Source organism: Phyllobates terribilis, unplaced genomic scaffold (assembly GCF_046119375.1).
Source record: "Phyllobates terribilis strain yellow unplaced genomic scaffold, ASM4611937v1 Scaffold_2__4_contigs__length_985480577, whole genome shotgun sequence".
NCBI lineage: Eukaryota > Metazoa > Chordata > Amphibia > Anura > Dendrobatidae > Phyllobates > Phyllobates terribilis.
This window is the reverse complement of record NW_027362762.1, coordinates 864,429,833-864,451,003: the sequence shown is the minus strand read 5'-3', so window position 1 is coordinate 864,451,003 and position 21,171 is coordinate 864,429,833. Positions and strand designations below refer to the sequence as shown.

Here is a 21,171-nt window from a genome sequence, read left to right as displayed (position 1 = left end):
AACAAAGAAAGCCATAGAACATCTTATGTCTGGGAGATAGCATACCTGTTTCAAGTTTAATGTTCTCCATTTTACAATGCAGATGTAGCTCATCATCTTTCAGCTCACATTTATACAGCCCTTCAAAAGTTCTGCCATCAGTATCCTTTAAAGGTGAGAAAACATAAACTCTGCATAGATAAGAAAAAACACGTTACTAAATAGTAGAGTCAGGAGTAAATTTATAGCAACGGTGACATAATATAGGCATGCCTGAATCAAGTATCGATTGAAAATAGAGCAAGTTAATAGGGGTTAGTTTACTCATGCTGTAGGTTATAAGATTGACTGTACAACTCTGCCATCCTGATATGTAACCTCCTTCCTGCAACAAGACACCAGATTGCCTATACATCTCTGCAGTTCCTGTGCAACCATCATTTTTGGCTTTGTGATATCTAGTGCCCCAGCTCTGATTGTCCTTCTGCTGTCCTACACACCCTGCTGTACTGGTCCTCGCAGATCCACAAGTCCAGCTCTGCTACATCATTACCTTCAGTCAGTTTGTGTTGCTAACCCAGCCCATAGCAGTCTTCTTTTAGTATATCAGAGGAATATGAACTCCTGATCATACACTTTCTCAAACTTGGAGTTTGTCTAACTGTAGGGGTTGTAATTATTTTCAGACTTTTATCAATGTGAATGATTTTCTTGCAGTTTTTCACAGTATGGGCTCACACTCATGAGCGTAAATAAAATCGGTCCGATGTTGTTTCTGAAAAGTAAGACGAGTGTCATGCGAGTACAATGCGATTTTTATCAAGTTGCATCCATATGCCATCCATATGCAATGCGTTTTTCACATCAACTTTTACATACAGTAATTCTCCATATCATTTCAAGCTAGTTTTCTAAGTACTAAAAGAATCGGAAATACAGATATAGATAGAAATATGCCAGTGAAATATATAATCATTGCTTTGTGTGTATATTTAACTGTACATGTATTTAGCTAATAAATCAATAAATTAAAGAAAAAAATCTAGTGGCGTCCACCTCATTTTTCTTAACCAGCTGAGGGAAAGCAGAAGCTGAGGGCTGGTGTTATTATTCTGGGGGCCACTATCCATAGTTCTTCCCAGCTTATTAATATCAGCTCACATCTGTCTGAGTAGCCTTTACTGGTTAATAAAAATGGGGGACCCAAAAAAATGACATGCACTAATTATATATCTCACTGACATACAGTGGTGGCCAAAACTATTGGCACCCCTGCAATTCTGTCAGATAATAATCAGTTTCTTCCTGAAAATGATTGCAATCACAAATTCGTTGGTATTATTATCTTCATTTAATTTGTCTTCAATGAAAAAACACAAAAAGAATTGTCCTAAAGCCAAATTGGATATAATTCCACACCAAACCTAAAAAAAGGGGATGGACAAAAGTATTGGCACTGTTTGAAAAATCATATGATGCTTCTCTAATTCGTGTAATTAACAGCACCTGTAACTTACCTGTGGCACCTAACAGGTGTTGGCAATAACTAAATCACACTTGCAGCCAGTTAACATGGATTAAAGTTGACTCAACCTCTGTCCTGTGTCCTTGTGTGTACCACATTGAGCATGAAGAAAAGAAAGAAGACCAAAGAACTGTCTGAGAACTTGAGAAACCAAATTGTGAGGAAGCATGAGCAATCTCAAGGCTATAAGTCCATCTCCAAAGACCTGAATGTTCCTGTGTCTTCCGTGCGCAGTGTCATCAAGAAGTTTAAAGCCCATGGCACTGTGGCTAACCTCCCTAGATGTGGACGGAAAATAAAAATTGATGAGAGATTTCAACGCAAGATTGTGCGGATGGTGGATAAAGAACCTCGACTAACATCCAAACAAGTTCAAGCTGCCCTGCAGTCCGAGGGTAAAACAGTGTCAACCCGTACTATCCGTCGGCATCTGAATGAAAAGGGACTGTATGGTAGGATACCCAGGAAGACCCCACTTCTTACCCCGAGACATAAAAAAGCCAGGCTGGAGTTTGCCAAAACTTACCTGAGAAAGCCTAAAACGTTTTGGAAGAATGTTCTCGGGTCAGATGAGACAAAAGTAGAGCTTTTAGGGAAAAAGCATCAACATAGAGTGTACAGGAAAAAAAAAGAGGCATTCAAAGAAAAGAACACGGTCCCTACAGTCAAACATGGCGGAGGTTCCCTGATGTTTTGGGGTTGCTTTGCTGCCTCTGGCACTGGACTGTTTGACCGTGTGCATGGCATTATGAAGTCTGAAGACTACCAACAAATTTTGCAGCATAATGTAGGGCCCAGTGTGAGAAAGCTGGGTCTCGCTCAGAGGTCATGGGTCTTCCAGCAGGACAATGACCCAAAACACACTTCCAAAAGCACTATAAAATGGTTTGAGAGAAAGCACTGGAGACTTCTAAGGTGGCCAGCAATGAGTCCAGACCTGAATCCCATAGAACACCTGTGGAGAGATCTCAAAATGGCAGTTTGGAGAAGGCACCCTTCAAATATCAGGGACCTGGAGCAGTTTGCCAAAGAAGAATGGTCTACAATTCCAGCAGAGCATTGTAAGAAACTCATTCATGGTTACCGGAAGCGGTTGTTCGCAGTTATTTTGGCTAAAGGTTGTGCAAACAAGTATTAGGCTGAGGGTGCCAATACTTTTGTCTGGCCCATTTTTGGAGTTTTGTGTGAAATGATCAATGATTTGATTTTTGCTTCATTCTCTTTTGTGTTTTTTCCTTGCAAGCAAATTAAATGAAGATAATAATTCCAAACAATTTGTGATTGCAATCATTTTCAGGAAGAAACTGAGTATTATCTGACAGAATTGCAGGGGTGCCAATACTTTTGACCACCACTGTATTTCTGTTTATCTATTCTCTGTATACATCTGTTCCATCTATTCTATTCATGGTGTGAATTTACTTTACTTAGCTGATGAAATGTCAGGTTTCCTATGAGATGGGTGAGTAAAAATCGGATGCCACTTGCATGGTCCATGTGCCGTGCGATTTTTATCTCACACCCATTGGCTTGCATTGGTGAGTCTCGTCCGATATACTCAGCCACTCGCAGCATGCTACAATTTTTTTTCTCAGTCCGATCCAAGCTGAGAAAAAAAAAATTGCAGATGAGCAGGGAATCATTGAATAACATTATGTTATGATCTGCTACAAGCACTAAGGAAAGACAGGAGATCTGTCCCTACAATAGAACTAAGCTTAATCCCTACGATGTAACGGGGAACCTGATCCTGCAATCAGACCCGCTAAAGTCCTCAGCTAGTCTGTACGAAGACCTATAGATGTGAGGGAGGGATCCCTACAAGAACTAGGAACTGGGAGTAAGATGGACACATACTAGCAGAAATTGTAGCAGAAAAGGACAAACAAAACAACATAGAAAATAGAGGTCAAGAGACCTAGCTAAACTGACGGAGTAAGGTAACAAAGCACCTGGCTAGATTAAGAGTTGAAATTACAATGAAGTCCAGCAAGGCCAGAAGGGCGGAGCAGGTTTAAATAGGCAAAAAAGGTCATGAGACCAGCAAACTAGAAAAAACCTAACAGGAGAGTTCTAACAGTACCCCCTCTTCTATGAGGATCCTCCGGATCCCCTAGGCCCAGGCTTATCAGGAAACCTCCTGTGAAACGCTCTGACAAGTCTGGAAGCAGAAACATCATCCGCCCTCACCCATGAGTTATCCTCGGGACCGAAACCCTTCCAAGCGACGAGATACTGCAAACTCCCTCTATACCGTCTAGAATTAAGGATGCGGGAAATTTCATATTCCCTGTCCTCCACCACCGGAGGAACAGTGGCAGTGGCGTCTCTATCAGATACATCAGCTTTTTTCGATAGAGAAACATGGAACACCGGATTAATCTTCCAGGAGGTGGGAATCTCCAACCTAACAGCAGATTGGTTAACAACCTGAAGCACCTTAAAGGGCCCTACAAACTTGGGACCCAATTTTTTAGAAGGAATCCTCAACCACAGATTCTTAGAGGACAACCAAACCATGTCACCAGCCGTAAACAAAACCTCTTGACGTTTCCTGTCAAAGTACCTCTTAGATTTTTTGTTAGCCTCCTGCAGATTACCACGCACATCCGTCCAAACTCTTTCCAAATCACCGGAAAAACTCTCCTCCTCAGGCACAGCCGATACCAATTTGGAGAATGACCCAAAAGACGGATGTCTCCCAGAACAACAAAAAAAGGCGAACACCCAGCAGAAGACGATGTACGGTTGTTAAGAGCCAATTCAGCAAGCGGCAGAAACTCCGGCCACCCTTCTTGATTGTCTGCCACAAAACAATGCAAGAACTGCTCAACATCCTGGTTCTTCCTTTCTGTCTGGCCATTAGACTCAGGATGATATCCAGATGAAAATGACAAATGAACTCCCAACCTGTCACAAATGGCACGCCAAAAACGAGCTACGAACTGAGGTCCCCTATCCGAAACAATGTCAGTAGGAAGACCATGGAGTCTGACAATCTCCTTGACAAAGGCCTTAGCGAGTGTCTTAGCGCAGGGCAGTTTGATGAAGGGAACCAAGTGACACATCTTGCTAAAACGGTCCACGACCACCCAAATGACCATGAAACCCTCAGAGGGGGGAAGGTCAGTAATAAAGTCCATAGCCAGATGTGTCCAAGGTGCACTAGGAACCTCCAGAGGGCAAAGCAACCCCGCAGCAGGAGAATGCGAAGACTTAGATCTAGCACACACAGTACATTGACGCACCCACCTAATGACTTCCTTCTGCCATCCAGGCCACCAAAAACTGCGACCCACAAGTCTCTTGGTCTCAGAAATTCCTGGATGACCTGCCAACCGAGACTCATGACACTCAACAAACAAATCTCTCCTAAAGGTCCTAGGCACAAACAACCTCCCATGGGGAGTGTTAGATGGGGTATTCTCCTGTGCTTTAAGAATCTCATCTTCCAAAACGGAGTCCAATGCAGCAATCACAACACCTTCTTGTAAAATGCTCTCCTCCTCCTCAGCACCGACCATGGGAGAAAAGCATCAGCTTTAACATTCTTGGTACCCGGGATATAAGTAACGGAAAAATTAAACCGCAAAAAAAAAAGTGCCCACCTAGCCTGACGGGCATTCAAGCACTTGGCAGCATCAAGATAGATCAGATTATTATGATCAGTAAAAACCTGAATGGGAAATTCAGCACCTTCCAAGAGATGACGCCAGTGTTCAAATGCGAGTTTAATAGCCAGCAATTCCCAATTACCAATATCGTAATTAAGTTCCGTCTCAGAAAATTTTTTTGAAAAAAGGCACAGGGATGTACTCCATCCTTGATTTCCTGAGACAACACCGCACCGACCCCCACAGAAGAAGCATCAACCTCAACCAAAAACTGCTTAGTCACATCAGGCTGCATAAGGATGGGGGCAGAGCTGAACCTCTCCTTTAGAAACACAAAAGCTTCAATGGCCTCAGTAGTCCACTGAACCGTATTAGCACCTTTCCTGGTGAGATCGGTCAGTGGTTTAACAATAATAGAAAATTTTTTAATGAATTTTCTGTAGTAATTGGCGAAACCCAAAAACCTCTGTATCGATTTCAAACCAATAGGCCTAGGCCATTCCTGCACAGCTTGAACTTTCACCGGGTCCATCTCAAAACCCTCGCTGGAGATAATGTAGCCCAAAAAACTAATTCTCTGTACAGCGAACTCACATTTCTCCAGCTTAGCAAAAAGCGAATTGTCAATCAATAGCTGCAATACCTCACGTACGCTCCGCCAATGAGACTCCAGATCAGGCGAATAAATCAAAATGTCATCCAAATACACAACCACATTTTTGCCGATCAAAGGTCTAAGGATGTCATTATTAAGATTCTGAAAAAATGCTGGTGCATTGGTAAGACCAAAAGGCATCACCAGATTCTCAAAATGACCCACAGGAGTGTTAAAAGCAGTTTTCCATTCATCACCCTCCTTCATGCGCAACAAATTGTATGCCCCCCCGGAGATCAATTTTAGAGAACCATTTGGCCCCCACTAACTGGTTAAACAAATCAGGAATCAATGGCAGTGGGTAGGGATTGCGTACAGTAATTTTATTAATCTCGCGAAAGTCCAGACAAGGACGTAAACCGCCGCCCTTTTTTTTAACAAAAAAAAATCCAACAGCCACAGGAGACTTAGAGGGTCTGATATGACCGGCGGCCAAGCTCGTCTGTATGTATTCCTCCAAAGCCTTTCTCTCAGGAATAGTAAGATTAAATAAACGACTTTTAGGGAGAGTCGCTCCAGGGACAAATTCAATGGTACAATCATAGTCTCTATGAGGAGGCCAAATTTGCGACTCCTCCTCAGAAAAACTTTCCAAAAATCCTGAATAGGTACAGGTAATTCACCTTTATCCACAGCAGCAATGCGCCCGTTACAACACTTGTCATAACACTTAGGGCTCCAGGACTTAATTTCATTGGTAGACCAATCCAGTACAGGATTGTGCAATTTTAACCAGGGCAAACCCAAAACTACTGGAGAAGGCAAATTATTTAATACCACCAAATCCAAATTTTCATGGTGAATACCATTAATAGTGAGGGGAAATTCATAAACCTTGTGAGTAACACATTTCAAGGGAGAACCATCGACAGAAACCACAGCAATAGGGGATGACAAAGGTTTGGGTTTTAATTTAAGTTTTTCCAAGAATCCCCCATCAATCACATTCAGAGTAGAACCACAATCCACAAATACCCGAAATTCAATTAATTCTTCCTGAGCAGCGGTAGTAGCAGAAAGAAATACCCCCTTAGTATTTATACAGGCGTAACTGACCTTTTTTTTTCTTTGTTCATACGAAGCACACAGTTCTTAATGAAATGGTCAGATTTTCCGCAATAAAAGCACAAACCTTCAGAAAACCTGCGGTCTTTTTCCTGAGAGCGGGGTGACATCGCCCCAATCTCCATAGGCTCTCCAATGTCAGTACAGACCCTCTCAGAACTCGGAGCTGACATGGCAGAGGATTTACTCTCATTAGCCCTTGCACGCAGTCTCCTGTCCACCCGTATAGCTAATTGCATTGCCTCCTGCAAGTTTCCAGGTGTAGGATAAGCAATCAGCAGAACTTTAACCCTTTCACCTAGCCCTGCAAGAAACAAACTTTTCAGAGCAGAATCGTTCCACCCCACCTGAGCAGACCACCGACGGAAGTGAGTACAATAATTTTCCACATTACCTGATCCCTGCCTCAAATGTCTCAATTCCGTCTCAGCTGATGAGACACGATCAGGATCATCATACAACAACCCCAAAGCAGAAAAAAAACTATCCACTGATCTAAAGCACGGATCACTAGGTTGGAGAGAAAAGGCCCATCCCTGAGGTTCCTTGCGCAAAAGTGACATTATGAACCCTATGCGCTGTGATTCATCCCCAGAGGATCTGGGTCTTAAACGAAAATACAATAGACAAGCATTTTTAAAGGAAAAAAAATCTTGTTGTTCACCAAAAAATAAATCAGGCAAACATACCTTTGGCTCTACAAAATGCGCTCCAGAATAGCTACTCACGTGTTGTTGGAGCTCGGCCACCTCCAGAGAGAGTCCCTGCAAGCGTTGAGCCAAATCCTGAACCGACACCATGATGGAAACTGGAGGTCTTTCCTTAGAGAAATTTTTGGGCTGGACTTACTGTTATGATCTGCTACAAGCACTAAGGAAAGACAGGAGATCTGTCCCTACAATAGAACTAAGCTAGATCCCTACGATGTAACGGGGAACCTGATCCTGCGATCAGACCCGCTAAAGTCCTCAGCTAGTCTGTACGAAGACGTATAGATGTGAGGGAGGGATCCCTACAAGAACTAGGGACTGGGAGTAAGATGGACACATACTAGCAGAAATTGTAGCAGAAAAGGACAAACAAAACAACATAGAAAATAGAGGTCAAGAGACCTAGCTAAACTGATGGAGTAAGGTAACAAAGCACCTGGCTAGATTAAGAGTTGAAATTACAATGAAGTCCAGCAAGGCCAGAAGGGCGGAGCAGGTTTAAATAGGCAAAAAAGGTCATGTGACCAGCAAACTAGAAAAAACCTAACAGGAGAGTTCTAACACTTTAGTCAGAATGCAATTAGATTTTTTATCAGATTGCACTCGTCCCATTTATATGCAGATTAGTATGAGCCCTAAATCTAACTATGGTTTGTAAAATTACAATTGTTTTCCTATTTTCTCTGTATTGGAGAATTTGATTTGACTTTAGGGTATCCTGATGGCTCTGAATTTGACCATCAATTAAATTAGAATGGTTGCTCTTATTTAAAAAAATCCTTTTACGATGGTGTAGAAATTCAGCCCAGTTTGTTAATCTGGAAAAGACATGTTTGTTTCTGATGGCCTGGCTGTAGATCATGGACTTTTAATAGGTACTGGTCTGTGACTCTAGTTACCTCGCACCGCGTATATGATATATTTTTCCACTGTAGTCTAGAATTAATAAATAAATTACAAAAGAAAAGAGCAGAAACAGAAAATGAACAAAAAATTATTTATTTCACGTAGGATTTCCTTTTTTCTTACTTACAAACCACATCTGTCTTAAAGGTCTCGCTCACATGCAAGCCACATTTGCAATGGCATATACAGGTGCATCTCACTAAATTAGAATATCATCAAAAAGTTAATTTATTTCAATAAATTACTTCAATACAAAAAGTGAAACTCATATATTATATAGAGTCATTACAAACAGAGTGATTTATTTCAAGTTTTTATTTCTGTTAATGTTGATGATTATGGCTTACAGCCAATGAAAACACAAAAGTCATTATCTCAGTAAATTAAAATCATTAACAAAAACACCTGCAAAGGCTTCCTAAGCGTTTAAAAAGGTTCCTTAGTCTGTTTCAGTAGGCTCTACCATCATGGGGAAAACTGCTGACTTGACAGATGTCCAGAAGGCATTGACACCCTCCACAAGGTCGCAGAGTTCTAATTTTCATTTGGAAATCAAGGTCCCAGAGTCTGGAGGAAGAGTGGAGAGGCACACAATCCAAGCTGCTTGAGGTCTAGTGTGAAGATACACAATCAGTGATGGTTTGGGGAGCCATGTCATCTGCTGGTGTAGGTCCACTGTGTTTTATCAACACCAAAGTCAGCGCAGCCGTCTACCAGGACATGTTAGAGCACTTCATGCTTCTCTCTGCCGACAAGCTTTTTGGAGATGGAAATTTCATTATCCAGCAGGACTTGGCACCTGTCCACACTGGTTTACAAACAATAGTATCACTGGGCTTGATTGGCCAGCAAACTCACCTTAACCCTATAGAGAATCTATGGGGTATTGTCAAGAGGAAGATGAGAGCAGACCCAACAATGCAGACGAGCTGAAGGCTGCTATAAAAGCAACCTGGGCTTTCATAACACCTCAGCAGTGTCACAGGCTGATCGCCTCCATGCCACGCCGCATTGATGCAGTAATTGATGCAAAAGGAGCCCCGACCAAGTATTGAGTTCATATATGAGTTTCACTTTTTGAATTGAAGAACTGAAATAAAATAACTTTTTGATGATATTCTAATTTTGTGAGATGCACCTGTACATAGTATAGAAAAATGCTGAGTAACCAAGAAATGATGCAGATACTGAAATTCAGCGATATGATAGCATGTGATTGGCAGGAGATGTTGAAATATCAGCACTTCCCCACACGATCACCGCCGGGAGCTCGGTTTAGCAGACAGCCGAACTCCTAGGTAACTGACAGTGCCGGTGCCCTTAATGTCCTTGGCTGTTTAACTCTCTATATACTGTGATCACAGCATCTAGAAGGTTGTGAGAAGGAGGGGGCTCCCTCTCTCACACCATCGGCACCACCGTGAGGAAATCACGGGGAGGCAGTGGTTGTCATGGCACCTGGAGGTCAAACAATGACATCCTTGTGTGCCAGATAGAGTAGCCTGTTCTAGCAGGTGTTTTGCTTGTGTAATCTCACAGGTCTCATTAATTGCTGTACATCTGTATTTGAATGCATGAGACCAATGATCAGAGTAATAAATGTTAAAGTCCCATAAAAAGACTAAGTAAAAAAGCTAAGAAAAATTAAAAAAACAAAAAACAAACACAAAATAAAGAACAAAAAATAATTTCACCAATAAATTCACATATTTATGTAAAAGCAAAAATAAACTAAGAAAGTACACATATTTGGTATCGCCGTGTCCAGAATGACCCGATCTATAAAACTGTCACACTAGTAAACCGCTACAGTGAACACTGTAAAAAGAAAAGAAAAAGTGGCAAAAAACTATGCTTTATCATCATACTGCCAAAAACAAAAGTCGAATAAATCACAATCAAAATGACCAATGTAAATAAAAATGGTATAGCTGAAAATATCATCTTGTCCCACAAAAAACAATGGCCAATACAATTCGATCAGTGGAAAAATAAAAAAGCTATAGCTCTCAGAATAAAGCGATGCAAAAACAATATTTTTTATATAAAATTGTTTTTGTTGTATAGAAGCAACAAAACATGAAAAAATTACATAAATGTGGTATCTCTGTAATTGTACTGATTCGAAGAATAAAGCTGCCTTATCACTTTTACCACGTGGTGAAAGGCATTAAAAAATAAATAAATAAAACAATCTCTGAGTTGCTGGTTTTTGTTTATTCTGCCTCCCAAAAATCAGAAAACGAAAATAGAAAGAGATAAAAAAATATTATGTACCCAAAAATGATACCAATAAAAACTTAAACTCCTGCAGAAAACAAGCCCTTACATGACTCTATCGGCAGAAATATAGAAAAATTATAGCTATCAAAATATGGAGATGCAAAAACTTTTTTTTGTTAAAAAAAGTTTTTGTTAGTGTGTGACAGCAACCAAACCGAAAAAAAATACATAAATCTGGTATCGCTGTAATCGCACCGACCCGAAGAATAAAGTCATCTATCACTTATACCGCACGAGGAACGGTGTAAAAAATAAATAAAACCAATTCTTCACCTGCTGTTGATTTGAGCGCTGAGCGCTTACAACGTGGTTTCTGTGTAAATCTTTGAAATACGTGATTCATATAGAACCCCCAATGGAAGATTTCCTATAATGATGCAGATGGAGACACTTTGGACTTTGTCTGGCCTGTGGTCTGCCTGTATTTTTAGGCGTGCATAAAAGTGCGGCCGGCCACAGTTTTGTGCAACTCTTAAAAGTCTTATACCACCAAACAGAAGCCACACAGGGTCTAGAGTAATTCTGCTGCCTCATTAGTGAATGGACCCATCAGGGGTTTCATCCGAATCAAGCATTTTGTATATTTAGATGGAAACCCCAATATAAGTGCTCAGTGAAGAGCACAGGAAATATGTGAATTGATCGAAAATGTTCTGTACCCCAAAATGTAACCAGAAAAAGCTTCTACTCAACCCACAAAAAAAAAGTCCCCAATCAGGTTTGTCATTTGTTAATAGAAATATATAGTGGCTTGTGAAAGTATTCACACTCCTTGGCTTTTTACCTATTTTGTTACATTACAACATTACACCTGTGCTTAAATATTTTTGTAATCCGATTTGTGTGTGATGCATCAGCACTAAATAGTCTAAGTTGGTGAAGTGAAGTGAGAAAAATATAGGCATAAATTTAATTTATGGGATCAAATAATTAAAAATTGGCATGTGCATATGTATTCACCCTTTTTGCTATGAAGCCCCTAAAAATTTCTGGTGCACGCAATTACCTTCATAAGTCATATGCTTAGTGAAAGGACGTCCACCTGTGTGCAATCTATGTGTCACACGAATCTGTCAATATAAACACTTTACCTTTTCTGAAAGTCCACAGAGGCTGCAACATCTTTAAGCAAGAGGCACCACTAAGCAAACACCAAGAAGACCAAGTAGATCTCCAAACAAGTCAGGGACAAAAATGTTGTTGAGAAGTACAAGTCAGGGTTGTATTTTAAAAAAATATCCCAATCTCTGATGATCCCCTGGAGCACCTTCAAATCCATTGTCATCAAAAGAAAAAACACTGTACCACAACAACCCTGCCAAGAGAGGGCCGCCCACAAAAACTCTCAGCCTAGTCAAGGAAGGCATTAATCAGAGAGACAGCACAGAGACCAAAGGTAACCCTGAAGAGTTGCAGAGTTCCGAAGTAGAGACTTGGCCGCTCTCTGCTCTCCTGATCTCACTGCAGAGTTGTGTGTGATTATACCTGACACATCTGTAGGTTCCTCTCAGCTTCAGCTTCCATCTCACAGGCTAACAGGGTCATGCCTCCTGAAGAAGCCACCCAGGCAAAACGCGCGTTGAGGCATGCTTTCATCTCCCCCTCTGAGTCTCTCACGCCGAATACATCATGTCACAAAGGTATACATCATATCACCAATGTAATTTTGACCTTTGTACCATGATTGCTTATGGTGTATATACCATCTGTTCTTGCAGAGGTCATTAGGGATACATGGTGGACGGCGGGTCTTGTAACCTTGCGGGCTTCGACGCCCCCCCCGTGTCTTGGACCATCCAAGTGCAAATAACCATTACCATCTCAGCTAATATGAGTCATCATTGATTTTTAACTTATTATTGTGGCTCTAGTAAACTGGAAATTGATGCATGTAATCTGGAGTAGGTATGTAACGACCGGAACGCCGGTCGAATGTGTATGAGGAATACGGCGCTACTATGAATGACTCCGACCTTTGTATAGTGGAAAATAACTTTCTTTATACTGGTCACAAAAATGACAGGGTTAAACAATTCTACAAAATATGGGCCACAACAGCCACTAACACAAAATACAAGTTATGCAGCCCGAGAGAGCCCAAGTGCCAATCTCGCGGGGATGAGCCAATTTACCCCTGGGTTATGCCGCTCCCACCCTTATTCAGTACAGGGCCTACCCGGGATGTTACCGCGGACGTGGCACGTGGTCCTCCCAGGAATATAACCTTACACCCCCCTCCCACACTAATACAATGAGATCTGGGTACCCTTATTTTCCCCTTAGAGAGCACTCATATATATTTTACCAACGCGTTACCTATACAGTGTACAGTTTCTCTTCTTACAAGAGCAAAGAGAAATCTCTCAGACTTAATACATATACAAACAGTTAACAAACTAAACCTTTAACTAAACTCTGATCTCCGGCCACAGGGTTTGATCAGCTTCTCCTTCTCACCAAGCTCTCCAGCACATCCAGGTGTCAGCAGGAATTAGTATCAATCTCAGTCTCAAAGTGTAGTTCACAACAGGGCTCCTTTGTAGTATCCACATGCACAGTCTTAGTATACCAGATCCTTCACAATCTCTGGATCAAGCCTGCTCAGTCCATCAGCAGTGATACACACCAGGCAGTTCTCAGCGCACTGGAATCACTAACTAGCTTTCCCTAACTGACTACACAGTTGGTGACCCGTCACATATCTCAGTTACTCACAGGACACAGCTTCTCCTTGAAGACAAAGTCTGGCTCCAGTCTGTATAAGCTCTCCAACGTCAAAACAGCACCAGTCGGCACGTCGCCTTCTTTCTGGACTTCCTGGATCAGTCTTTTCCCGGGCTTTTCACAGATCCCCAGGCTTTTTCTTTACTTGTTTCTTGCTGACCCCTAATGGCCGGACTAAGTCATTGCAGGAGAAATTTACACTGTCATAAATATGAGCTCATTGCTAGAAAGATATGTCAACATGTTACAGGTATGCACCAAGGGGTTTCTCATCTTGAATTTTTTAGCCTGGTATTCACAGTGTATACCCCTTTGGGCATATGTATGGTCCATTATTTCCCTGTTGTCTGCTTGTACTATCATTTTGGCTCTGTTTTAGCCTATTGGTATATACTAATCAATTTCTATATATGCAGTTACCGTGGGAGACTTTAACGAGGGACTATATCTCTTTTCCCAGGTATTCTTTAACATTTCCTGTTGCTCCTAGTCATACTCCTCACCTTTAGCCACAAGTTTTGCGTTGTATGCTGCAATATTTTGTATTGTTACATATTTCTATTTTTGTATAATAAATATCTATTATCATACAGTGTTCTTTCCCCTGGTCTTTCTATGAGATTTTCGCCACCATACTATCACAGATTAGATATTGGCAACGTTCTCTTTCTTTTTTGGTTTAGGGTTGCAATATTGTTGCAATACAGCAAGAAGACACATTTGTAAAAGAAGACACATTTCATTTCTCCTGTTCTGTGTTAGTTACTTAACTCACATTGGTAACTCCCACTTTTTTATTTAAAAGAAAGCTCTCGAGGCAGAGTTATCTTCCAGGCAACATCCTCCCCATAGCCTCGGAGAGGTAATTTACGTAGATGAAAAATGTGGATTTCTCTGGAATAAGACATCAGATCACAGATATCAGGGTATAATTTTATCCAGCTTCCTATGACCTACATGCCCATATAGACCCCTTAGGGGGGTTGATCCTACTGACAGATTCCCTTTAAGTTGAAAAAAACAGTTGAGGGGTCAACATTTATAAATCTAAATAATGCAGTGATTCCTAAAGATACAATGGCCTAAGGATATAACATTGCCAACAAACACTAATGTTGATGCATTCAACAGACAATGTCACATGCACTGCAGATCTACAGTAATTGTAGTTAGCTGGAGCACTCAGCATATTCATTTCACTTGTAAATGTACGAGGGTTGTTCAATTTATCTGCCTGAATATGAAAACAACATTTTCGCAGAAAATTTAACTTACTACTTTTTGATGTAATACCCCTTGACGTCGACACACTTATTTCACTTTGCCTCCACTGATCGTATACCCTCAGAATAGAAGGATTGTTGAAGCATAGGTGTCTCCAGTAATTGTTGTCTTGTGTGGTATAAATTCTTGTAATAAATTGCCTTCTGTATTCCAAAGTACTGTTGATATCATCCTTCCAGCTTACTGCTGGACACAAAATTTCTTTGAAGTTGGTGACCCTTTGTGCTTTCATTGAGTGGGCAATTATTTGGTGTCAGGATCATGGTGGTGGACCCATGCTTCATCACCGCAATAATTCGAGAATAGATGTCCACTGGATTTTCTCTAAGCATGTCAAAATTCTCTTGGTTAAATTGCTGGCAGCGTTTTTTTGCCCAGAAGTCAACATTTGTGGCACCCACTAGAAACTGAACTTTGACATCATCAAAACATTATGAATAATACTGGAAACTGTGCCATTTGAAATGCCTAATTCATGAGCTATAACACTGAATTTGAGCTGATGATCTTCCAGAATCATGGTCTCCACTTTACGACACATTTCCTCTGAAGATGCTTCAACAGGTCATCCTGAATCTTCAATTGATTCCCTACACCATTTAAATTGCTTTGCCCAAAACTTTACTTGGTAGCAGGAAGGTGCATCATCACCGTATACAGCAATCATCCTTTCATGTATTACTTTAGGCTTCTTGTCTTTCTTTATAAGTCATTTAATCATGAAACGAAAACCCTCAGTTTCTTAGTAGAGCTGCACTGTACTGCATTTTCCATCCTATCACTTCCAGTGCTTCCATGAGACTGAACTGAACTTCTACTGTGTCTGCTGCATGTCTAGACATGTCTCAATATGCACAGAAAAGTTCACCACTCTAAGGGTATGTTCACACAATCATTGTTCGCTGCGGAATGGACGCAGCACAAGTGCACAGCGTGCAATACGCAGCGGCCAGATGTTACAGCATAGTGTATGGGATTTATACATATCCCATGCCCACTATGCGTCTGCGGCATGACTATTTCTTCTTGCGAGACCTAACTTCTATGGGGAAAACCTGCCTGTGAGAAAGAAAAAAACCCGGCCGCCACTCATTTGCATAATGATGCGAAGCGGCTTCTCCGCAGCCTCGGGGCCGCAGTCGGCTCTGGATCGTCTGCACATACCATAACACTGACAGAACTTGTTGGGGTAGATAACTTATTCAACATTCCATATAGTACTGAGGTGTATGCACTGACTGACTAATAGTCTACATTACAGTGCAGCACTACAAGTGTCAGGTACACCAGGTGAAGATGACTGCTTGTCTTTTTTGGTACAATATAATCATCTCATCTTTATATAGCGCTAACATATTCTGCAGCGCTTTATATACATTATCAGCACTGTCCACATTGGGGCTCACAATCTTGATTTCCCATCATTATGTCTTTGGAGTGTGGGAAGAAACCAGAGGAAACCCACGCAAACATGGATAGAACATACAAACTCCTTGCAGATGTCCTTGGTTGGATTTGAACCCAGAACCCCAGCGCTGCAAAGCAACAGTGCTAAGCACTGAGTCACCATGCTGCCCACATGGAAGACTGGCATTTTCTTCCTTGGTTAATATCCTGCTGGAGTAAAATTTGCCAAATTTGTTAAGAGGCGTACGTCTGATAAGAAATTTGGCACAACTTTGGGCTGTTCATGAATCACAAACATATACTTATGCTAGCTATAAGCTTAAGTAGAATTATGCTATAATTTACACCAATTTCTTTTGTAAATTCTAAAGATTTTTTGCCCAGGGTTTACCATACACTTACCATGATGAGCCTCAATCAACAGTGATGAGGTTAACGTAAAGACCAAAAAGTTACAACATTTTTGTGCAAAAATGTGTGATTTATAACCCAAAAACCTGGTATAAATACTTTAGGACCCAGAAATTCTGTAAGCTTTGACTTTCCTGTTCTCAATATAAACTGCAATTTCTTATTATATTGATACTTGAGACTATACCACATTCTGGTGACTTTTGAATCATAACAGGACGCGAAAAACACAAACCACAAACTTTTACAGTCACACACTGTCATATGAGAACGATGACATTCATTGCAGACTTGGCTTCATTCCTCTCCCTGCAAGGGTCTTTTTTGGTAAAAAATACAACTTAATTTCTAGAATTAAAACTTATACCCACATCCTTTTTGAAAGTAATCATCAGGCATATTATCAAAAGGCCAGTACCTTACATTCATGACTGTCTTCATGCAATTTTGCAGCAGTAACTTTCTGTAAACAGTGGATGACAATTCATGCTTGGGACTAAAGGTTTGACCCAATAAAATATGTAGATGCACCTCCAAAAAAAATGAATTTATGCATTCTACTTATATACTGTGTTCCTGTTCATCTGCATGGCTGTACAGTCACGCAGATTGCAAGCTGCCCCTATTCACTAGGCACAACAGTCCAGACAGCTGTAGACTGGTCAGTGAAGGATGAGCAACTGTCATGATTTCTGTTGCAGCAGATCATTATCCTTTGGAGTCCAAAGGACACTTAGATGTTGCAGCAAACAGATGACGATGGATGCTCATCCTTAACTGGCCACTGACTGTAAGTCCTGCTCTTCCTCCACTATTGTCCACTGTGTGCTGTGAGGCAGGGGTCCCTGACTCTACAGATGAGGTGAACACTCACTATTGGGAGGCGACGGGCAGGAGGACAGAGGCTGCAGCCAGTGAGTGCGCTCACCAGTCTGGTGGGGAAAGCGTTCATTGACCAGCTCTCCTTCCCTGCATGACACACACCCTTTTTGAAGTCCTGCACTCTGCACACCGCTCTCTCCCTGGCTCTAGGTAATGGGTATCAGATTGATTACGGGCAGGTGTGGTAGGGGCCCTGTGCTGCTTAACACCGGGCTCCTTTCACTTCCATCCATAATCTTGACTGAGTGTCTCCATATCAGCTGTGTGGTCTGCTGCTATGGGCAGTACGCCCCTGCCTGCAAGGGCACCTCTCTCCCTCCGGGCCCCAGTTTCACCAGCTGCACTGGCGGTATGTCCGCCCCCGCATCCGTCACCACATTTCTAGAATTAATAGATTTTTAGTAACTGCTCCGTAACAAATGTACTGGGTTGCCATATGGTCTCAAGAAGTTTAATGCTCCCCTTGACTGGGGTAGATCTTAGCATTGGTAATGGGTAGGGGGGTAATCTGGGAGGGTCTTTCTATCTGTAAAATTGAGCTTCTTGGAGGTCAGCAATGGATGAACTTCTAGAGCAATATCAGTGAATCAGCACACTTGTCTTAGAAGATGACCAGCTCACAAAACTGGTTACTAGGCTAGGTTTTCTTTTCCTAATCTAGGTTTCCTTTTTCTTCCCAGGGGACGGTCCCAAATATTCTCAGTATGACTTCTCTATTCTACCTGCCTAATTCCTTCCTCAGTTTTGTATTTCCTACTCTATTTTTTCACACCCACATCTGTCGTCCTTCCCATAAATATCCAGCATGTCCACATCTAAACTGCACCTCCCATTCATCTGTCAATCACACTTTCTTTTGGGCCATTCCATGGCTCCTCACCTTTGCACACCCATGAACACTTTCTTGAACACTACAGAAAATACGGCCATGCTGGTACAGAACAATTTCATACAATAAAAACCCACAATACAGGGTAATATAATACTGTCAGCCCAGGACGAGGCAGAATCTCCCTACAGTATATTACAGAGGTCTATACACATTTCTCGCACACAGGCCCTTTGGGCTCAGTGTCTACTGGTGTAGGAGACTATTGGAAAAGATTACAAAAAAACAAACTTTCTATGTTTCATCCATCAAATTCCATCTATGTAGTAATGTGACTTTCATGGGAGCATTGTTAGTGGGTTAAGACAAAATGGATCTCCTTCTGATTTTTTAGTATACATGAAAAACAGATGAAACAGAGATAGGAAAACAGAAAGCAAACAGAAGAAGAATGAACCATCACAAAGAGGAGAAACAAACAATCCGTCTTATGTGGACCCATGTGTATATGAATTAGGGCTGAGGGTATGTTTACACAAAGTTTTTAAATGTAGATTTTTCTGACTAAAAAGCCCAGAGAAAATATTTTTTTGACACTTTTTTGTGCTTATTTTCTGCCTCTGTGGATTCAGTTTACCAAATTTGGAGCTTTTTTCAGCAAAAAGGCCTCAAGAATTGTCATGTTGTTTATTTTATTATGATGAAAAAGTGAAAGTTCTATAGTGGGACAAAGTGTAAGAGTAAAAAATGTGTCAGAAAGTGAAAAAAAAAATTGTAAAAATATTTAGAAAAAAATGAAAAAATAACCAAAAAAATAAAAATATATTGTACCGATAAATAAATATTATTATGAAAAAAAAACAAAACAATAAAGTACACATATTTGGTATCGCCACGTCCAGAACAACCTTACCTATAAAACTGTCCCACTAGTTAACCCCTTTAGTGAACACAGTAAAAAATATAAATAAAAAACAAAGCAAAAACGATGCTTTATCATCATACTGCCAAATAAAAAATGGCATAAAGCACGATCAAAAAGACAAATGTAAATACAAATGGTACCGCTGAAAATGTCATCTTGTCCCGCAAAAGACAAGCCACCATACAGCTCCATCTGCCGAAAAATAAAAAAGTTATAGCTCCCAGAATAAAGCGATAAAAAATTATTTTTTCTATAAAATAGTTTTTATTGTGTAAAAGCGCCAAAACATAGAAAAAAAATTAATGTGGTACCATTGTAAATGTTCTGACCCAAAGAATAAAGCTACCTTATCAATTTTACCATACACAGAATGGCATAAAAAAAAAATCCTAAATTGTTGGTTTTTGTTTATTCTGCCTCCCAAAAATCGGAATACAAAGCAATCAAAAAATGTCACGTGCTCGGAAAAGGTACCAATAAAAACGTTAACTTGTCCCCCAAAAAATAAGCCCTTACATGACACTGTCAGCTGAAATATGGAAAAATGATTGCAAAAACTAGTCTTTGCAAAAAAAAAAGCGTCTTTCAGTGTGTGACTGCTGCCAAACATAAAAACCAGATATGAATCTGGCATTGCTGAAATCACAGAGTAAAAAATAAACTCTAGGGTTAGGGTTGTGCTAGAGTTAGGGTTGTGCTAGGGTTAGGGTTGTGCTAAAAAAAAATGGCGACTGTTGTTGAGCACAAGTGCTCGCTACTTGAGTGTGCATCGGGTGCTTGGGTATGCACCGAGTATCGCGGGTGCTCAAGCGACAGGCACTTCCTGAATGTGGTTTTGAGCACCTTAAGTGGTGCAGTTTTTAGAATGGTGTCACCTTTGTGTATTTTCTGTCATAAAGACCACTCAAAGTCACTTCAAATGTCATGTGGTCCCTAAAAAAATGGTTTTGTAAATTTTGTTGGAAAAATTAGAAATCACTGGTCAACTTTTAACCCTTAGAACTTCCTAACAAAAAAAATTTTGGTTCCAAAATTGTGCTGATGTAAAGTAGACATGTGGTAAATGTTATTTATTAACTATTTTGTGTGACATATCTCTCTGATTTAAGGGCATGAAAATTCAAAGTTTAAAAATTGCAAAATTTTCAAAATTTTTGCAAAATTTCCGATTTTTTCACAAATAAGCGCAAGTCAAATCAAAGAAATTTTACCTCTGTCATGAGGTACAATATGTTACAAAAAACATTCTCAGAATCAGTGGGATCCATTGAAGCATTTCAAAGTTGTTACTTCATAAAGTGACAGTGGTCAGAATTGTAAAAATTGGCCTGGTCATTAACGTGCAAACCACCCTCGGGGGTAACGGGGTTAAGGTTCTGGTGGTGTAATTCTGCCTTAAGGTAATTGATCCAACTTGTGGTTATACTGATATTCTTCATTTGTTGACATATAATCTGGGTCATCATATTTATCCTACACTATCTTATTTATATTTCTATTTTCTGTGTTATTCTTGGCCCAATTATTATCTTCTTTTTATCCAATTGTTGTACCTGTAATATTTATGGTGTATTACCTTAACAAGAGGTAAGCGACGAAATATGCGGGCTGTTGAATAACGTGTGCTGTCACTTAGGCCCTATCATTACCTTTTATATCTTGGAGTGTTTTGTCATTGGAGACTTCCAGGGCCGACTACATCAACCAGTGGTCCCCCACTTCTGGTGGGCTCCCACAGAGAGAAGGTAGCGCAAGCTTAGGAAGCTAGGAGTCCATTGAGGTACAAGACCAGGAGACCCAAGGGTCCAAATCTGGCCACTCCGAGAGTTTCCATGGGGCCAGGCGACCGGTGGGTCCCTCCTAGCAACCCCAAAACAACATATCCATGGGGCCAGGTGACTTCTTTGTCCTCTCCTGGACTCCCCAAAATGTATCCATGTCTCTCTGATGGTTAATGGAGCAGATCAGAATC

The 21,171-nt window shown here is 40.8% G+C and overlaps 1 protein-coding gene across 5 annotated transcripts in view; it reads right to left on the bottom strand.

Moving 5' to 3' along the window:
- Positions 1-21,171, bottom strand: part of LOC141234485 (integrin alpha-E-like) — a 356,506-nt gene that overhangs the window by 122,851 nt on the left and 212,484 nt on the right. For all 5 annotated transcript variants that reach the window (XM_073668020.1, XM_073668018.1, XM_073668016.1 and 2 more), the window contains exon 17: positions 46-170. In XM_073668020.1, coding sequence (XP_073524121.1) covers positions 46-170 — 125 coding nt within the window. The remainder of the gene's footprint in view (positions 1-45; positions 171-21,171) is intronic.